The following is a 6,000-nucleotide window of genomic DNA, read 5'->3' on the forward strand; positions in this document are numbered from 1 at the left end:
CTCTCCCGAGGGTCAAGGATGGATGAAGTCCCACAGGCAGGGACTGACTTCCTAGTGGGGGAGAAGGTGTTGCCATGCCCCCTCTGGCCTTGCCCTTGGGACTGGAAAAGCCTCCCTAGACTCCAAGCACCTCTCCCTAAGGAGAACCCAGGCCTCGCCTGAGTCCTACCCAAAGAGTGGCAGGCCCTGCCCTCCTCCACCTGCAGGACTGGAGGTGGGGATCAGGATTTCCTCTGCCCTGCAGGCGCCTCTCTGTTCACCTTCCCAGAACCACTGGGAGCCCTTGGAGCCCTTCCCAGTGGCTCAGAAGTGAGTGGCCCATGTGGCCCTGGAGGCTTGAGAGTCTGAAGCTGTTCCCAGGCCTGCCTGCCAGTCCCCCCCACACTCAGGTCTTTCTGCTCCAAGCTCTCCTTTCTAGCTGTTGCTGATCCATAATCCCAAACGCCTCAAATAGGAGGGCCACGTTCTCCAGGGCACTCAGAGCTGTGGCCACCGTCTCCCAGGCAGGGACTCGCCCCCGCCACCCCTCCCACCCCTCTGCACAGACATCCCTCTGCCCGTAGGGGTGACCCCATCTGCATCTGATTAAGTTCTTGGCTCCCTGGCCCCCCTCCACCCACACACTCCTCCACCTCCTCCCTCCACACCCCTCTGTGGGAATTGCCCACATTCCAAGGGGCAGGAGACTTCTAGCTCTGACCAGCTGCCCTGGGACCAGTCAGACTGTGGGCAAAACCTTCATCTGATGACAGCCAGTGCCTTTCATCTCCTGGCTCCTCTTCCTCCATCATTCCTCCTCATTCCTCCTCCTCATTCCTCCCGGATGGAGATTTTTTTGTTTTGTTTTTTTGACCCCTCTATTCACAGAGCTCACTGTTTGCATAGAGCCCTCAGGTTCCCAAAAGTAGGAGAGAAGAAAGGAAAGTGCAAAGCTGAGTTTATTCCTGACAGAGATGGTGGCAGGAACTTGCTCCAGGCTGTGGTCGGCTTGTTAGTGGGTGAATGAACAGGAGCACGGTTCAGGGCTGGGCATTACTCCCAACAAGGACAGTCACCATCAATGAGCCATTTTACTTCTCTGTGTGTGCGCAGCCCACAGAGGCAGCAGAATTAGGGGGTAGTGTGCCAGCCATGTCATCCTGTCCCTGCTCTACCAGATAAGGAAGGCAAGAGGGAAGTGGATGGTGAAGTCCTTCACTCTGTGGAACATGTGGCAGGATCCCCTCCTCCCACATGTCCTCTCCTCTCTCTTGCTCTGACCTGGAAATGGCCATGGGACCTAAGGGGAGCAGGTCCCAGGTTCCCCTCTCCTTCTGGCTTGTTTATCAGCTCCCTGGAGAGACAGAGTAAACAGAGGTTTTGACAAGAGTTCTTGAGACTTGAGATGAGACCTGCTAAGCCGGTATGGCCAGCCCACAGGCAGGCGACCCAGCCTGCACCACCTGCCCAACAAAAACAGGGTCAACCTGGTTTGGTGAGCATTTCCAGAAGCCTAGCCTGTGCCAGGTCCTGTGCTGAGCCCTGGGCACACAGGGGAGGGCCGAGGTCAGGAGGATCCAGTCCTTACCCTCCTGGGGCATAGATGCGAGCACTGGGACGTGGACATGGCTCAAGAATTTCAGAGGCAGGGGAGCACAACTCCCAGCCACCAGGAAGACCCCAAGGACAGGCCATTAGAGAAGAGCCCCCTGAACCTGGTCATGCCAGCAAAGAGGAGGCAGGGGAGGGAACTGTGGGGCAAAGGCTTTGGGCCTGAGTGAGGTGGGGCAGGGTGAGAGATGGGCAGCGGGGAGGGCCGGGCCGGACTGGGCTGGCATTGCTCAGTCCTAGCTCCGCCAGTATCTGCTGACCTGAGAAGAGTCCTGACTCCTCTCTGGGTCTCAGGTTTCCCCTGTCAAATGGAAGAATTGGCTTAGAACTAGAGATTTTTTACTTTTTCCGCACATTTTCTACTTTTCATATTAAATAATTTGTAATGTCACAAAGATCATATAATCTCATCACCATTTCAAGTATACATGTATGTGTACACATATGCACACTATACATACACATATTTATACACATACACTCACATAATGGAAAATAGAAGGAAATCATTTATAATAAAATATTTTATATGTCAACGTGTAGAAGTTCACTCAGAACCACATTAGAAAACATAAGTATTCCAATGCTCACTTTATAGGTAAAACACCTTCTGCTTCAAATGCAGTCCTATATAGACAAATTTTTATCAGTGGTCTTGCCCTTAGAGATGTATTTTCCAGAAAAGCGAACAATTCTTAGTTAAGTCCCAAACAGACAAACAAAATGTAGCCAGGTGCAGTGGCACACACCTGTAATCCCAGCTACTTGGGAGACTAAAGTAGGATCTGAAGTTCGAAGCCACTTAGACAATTTAGTGAGACCCCATCTAAAAATAAAAAAGGGCTGTGGGTGTAGCTCAGCAGTAGGGCCCCTTGGGTTCAATAAAAAAGAAAAAAAAATCAGCCAGGCACATGCCTATAGCAGCTCTGTAGGCTAAGGCAAGAGGATTGTGAGTTCAAAGCCAGCCTCAGCAATTTATCGAGGCCTTGTCTCTAAATAAAATATAAAAAGGGCTGAGGATGTGGCTCAGGGGTTAAAGCACTCCTGGGTTCAATCTCCCTTACAAAAAAAAAAGAAAGAAAAGTCAGTTTTCCCTGAGTTTGGTAATTGTATTCCAAAATATACAGTGTATGTACAGTATGCAAAAAAAAAAAAAAAAAAAAAAATTCATGTTTATACATGAAGTGGAGTTTGTAGTTTCATATCATTATAAAGAAGACTTCATCTACATGAAGGTGTGGTGGGACATTTGAAAATCCCTGGTGGGGGGATGTGATGGATTGTCCTGGTCATTTCATTCTGTGGTTCCTGGATCCCTCTTATCAGAGACAACCCAAACACCCTCACAAATTCCCACATTACCCTCTAGGGGGCAGTAGCACCTGAAAAATCTTTAACCAACCTCCCTGGCAGCTCTGAAATTCTGGACCTCATTCCCCTTAATTCTACAAATATTTGTGGAGTGCTCACTACCTGCCTTGCCCTGGTCATCAGGCAGTGACCAAGCAGCTATGGCCCCTGATCTCTTGAGGCTTAGTGTAAATCTGGAAGGACCTTAGCCATTACCCTTCCTTTTTACAGAGAAGGAAGATGAGGCCCAGAGAAGACAAGCTTTTATTTCGAAGTCACACAGCAGATCAATGGCCTCCTGGGGCCCCCCCAGAATCCTGTATGCAGGGAGACACCGCACAGTGGGTCCACAGCCTTCTCTCTGCTGACCTCTCCCTCTTTCATCCCTCACAGTGCCAGCTGCCCTGACCCTAGACCCTGGCACTGCCCACCAGCGCCTGATCCTGTCTGATGACTGCACCATCGTGGCCTACGGGAACCTGCACCCACAGCCCCTGCAGGACTCGCCAAAGCGCTTTGACGTGGAGGTGTCGGTGCTGGGCTCTGAGGCCTTCAGCAGTGGCGTCCACTATTGGGAAGTGGTGGTGGCAGAGAAGACCCAGTGGGTGATCGGGCTGGCGCACGAGGCCGCGAGCCGCAAGGGCAGCATCCAGATCCAGCCGAGCCGCGGTTTCTACTGCATCGTCATGCACGATGGCAACCAGTACAGCGCCTGCACCGAGCCCTGGACGCGGCTCAACGTCCGGGACAAGCTGGACAAGGTGGGCGTCTTCCTGGACTACGACCAGGGCTTGCTCATCTTCTACAATGCCGACGACATGTCCTGGCTCTACACCTTCCGGGAGAAGTTCCCCGGCAAGCTCTGCTCCTACTTCAGTCCCGGCCAGAGCCACGCCAACGGCAAGAACGTGCAGCCCCTGCGCATCAACACGGTGCGCATCTAGTCCAGGCCTCCAGGCCGCTGCAGCCAGCAGGAGCCTCGCCTGCACACCAGAGGTCCAGGCCCAGGCACCTCTGCCTGGTCACCCGTAGACCTCAGGCCACTTGTTCGCCCTGGGGCCTCCGTTGCCCTGTGTGTGACATGGAGGTCGTGCTCCACGAGTCTTAAGCTCTCTTGAAGCATTAAAGTTCTGTAAGCTCTGACCTTGATGAGGATGTGACATGGCTTCTCCTCAAGGCAGTCCCCACCCAGCCCTTATCCCCAGCCCCTCAGGGAAAGGGCACTACCTCCCTGTGTCTCCTCCTGCCCAGCTGCCTGGCCTTGGGATGTGTCAGATGTGGTCAGTAGTTGGCAGCCTGAAAGACACAGAATCCTCAAGTCTCATGGCCTAAGTCTTGCCCCTGACCAAGCTAGTGATGGTCATTTTACCCTTGACCCCAGCCCACCAAGGACACAGGCAGTAGCTGGTCTTAGGGTTGTCACAGAACCCCCCTCTCAATCCCCACCCACCTCTACCAAGAGCTGTAAGGCTCCACTTTCCCCACTGTTGTACAAAGCAGAGACCATGCTGTAGCCTGTGGGAAGGCACCAAGTAGTTGAGGCCACATGTTAGTTACCATGTCACCACCTTCCTGCCCAAAATCTGAGGGCAGAATGAGGGCACCCTGGAGACCCAGGTAGAGCACAAGCTAATGGTACCTGCAGGACAGCAAGCATCACTGAATGACAAAGGTCCCCAGCAGCTCTGGACTCTGGTCCAGCTACCCCTTGCGGCCAGGCCTCTGTGACCTGCTAGGGTACAGAAAGGCTGCTGGGAGCAGTTATTTTAATCAGGACCTGAGCACTGGGAGGAGCTGTTAGCTCAGACACACACACACCCTTCAAACTTGGCATCTATTTCACTTAGGATCCTGCTGCAGAAACAAGAGCCACTTTAGCTGGCTGAATTAGGTAAGGATTCATTACCAGCTTCCTGGGAGTTTGCATCAGAAGGGAGCAGTAGAGTCCTTGCTGAATTTCCAAGAAAAATTCCCAGCTGCCAGACTCATCCTGTCATGACCAGGGAAGCTGTTCCCCCCTGCAGGAAGCCACTGTATCAGAAGCCGCTGACTGCAGCACTGTGCCCCCTCTGCCACCATCCATGCCAGCAAATGGATGTCCCAAGGCCTGCCTCTTCCACTAACTCAGGTCCCCAATCCATATTTCTACAAGGGATTTGCTACCTTTACTGCAAGGGAGTCTGGGAAATATAGTTTCCCTCTTTCCAGCCCCAACCATGCAAAAAAGGGCACTAGAAGAAATTTAGCCTGCAAGCTGAGCAAGCCCATTGCATTTCCTGCCACAGCATCCATTGTGAAGCGCTCCTGCAAGAGGACTTCACCTTAAGCATGGAACCATGGGGTCCAGGAGAGCCCCCAGGTCTGCTATGTAGAAAAGGCTCCATCCCACCTTGGCTTCGAAGCAACAGAGCCCGGAGGTGCCCTGCCCTACCTAAAAGCAGCAACCTGAGAATGTGCCTGCAAGATCGCACTGATTTCTCACAAGCCCTGGCCTTTCTTTCTAGTCCTGAGGCCTCAACTCTGTACTTGGGGTCTCAGCACACCCATCAGAACGGAGCCAGAAGAGCCGACCTTGAGGGGCTCCCGCTCCCAACGGCCATGCACTCAGGCCTTCCCTGAGTAAGAGTAAACCTCAGCCCTGCCCAACCCCTCAACTCCAGAGTCTGGGCCTCCCCCAGCAGTATTTTTATTTAAAAATGTTTCCCATTTGTGAGTTATGATAAATTTGTATTAAATTAAAGTTACAGGACTCCAGTGGTCAGTTCCATTCATTCTGACAAACATAAAGACCCACTTGTCCCATCCCAGGGAGTAAGGGTATGTTAGAATGGCCAATCCACAAAGCAGCCCTGCCAGGTAGATGGCATTCTGCTCATTCTTCAGAGAAGGCAAAGCAAGTTCAAGGGAGAGGGTGTGACTGCCAAGTGTCCTAGAGTCCACACTAGAAAGACCTGGGTTCTAGGCCAATACACCACAACTCTGTCACCAGCCAAGGACGATCAGTCTTTGCCTGGGACAGCAGAGATATCCTTGGGAGCAGGCAGAGCTCACAAGACAGTG

At 52.5% G+C, this 6,000-nt stretch overlaps 1 protein-coding gene across 2 annotated transcripts in view; it reads left to right on the forward strand.

Moving 5' to 3' along the window:
* TRIM62 (tripartite motif containing 62) overlaps positions 1-5,675 on the forward strand; it is a 30,663-nt gene extending 24,988 nt beyond the window's left edge. For both annotated transcript variants that reach the window (XM_081306766.1, XM_081306767.1), the window contains one exon: positions 3,334-5,675. In XM_081306766.1, coding sequence (XP_081162892.1) covers positions 3,334-3,884 — 551 coding nt within the window. In that variant the 3' untranslated portion in view covers positions 3,885-5,675. The remainder of the gene's footprint in view (positions 1-3,333) is intronic.
* The last annotated feature ends 325 nt before the right edge of the window (positions 5,676-6,000 follow it).

The sequence above is a fragment of the Spermophilus citellus genome (assembly GCF_964194105.1).
Source record: "Spermophilus citellus genome assembly, chromosome: 9".
NCBI classification, from domain to species: domain Eukaryota; kingdom Metazoa; phylum Chordata; class Mammalia; order Rodentia; family Sciuridae; genus Spermophilus; species Spermophilus citellus.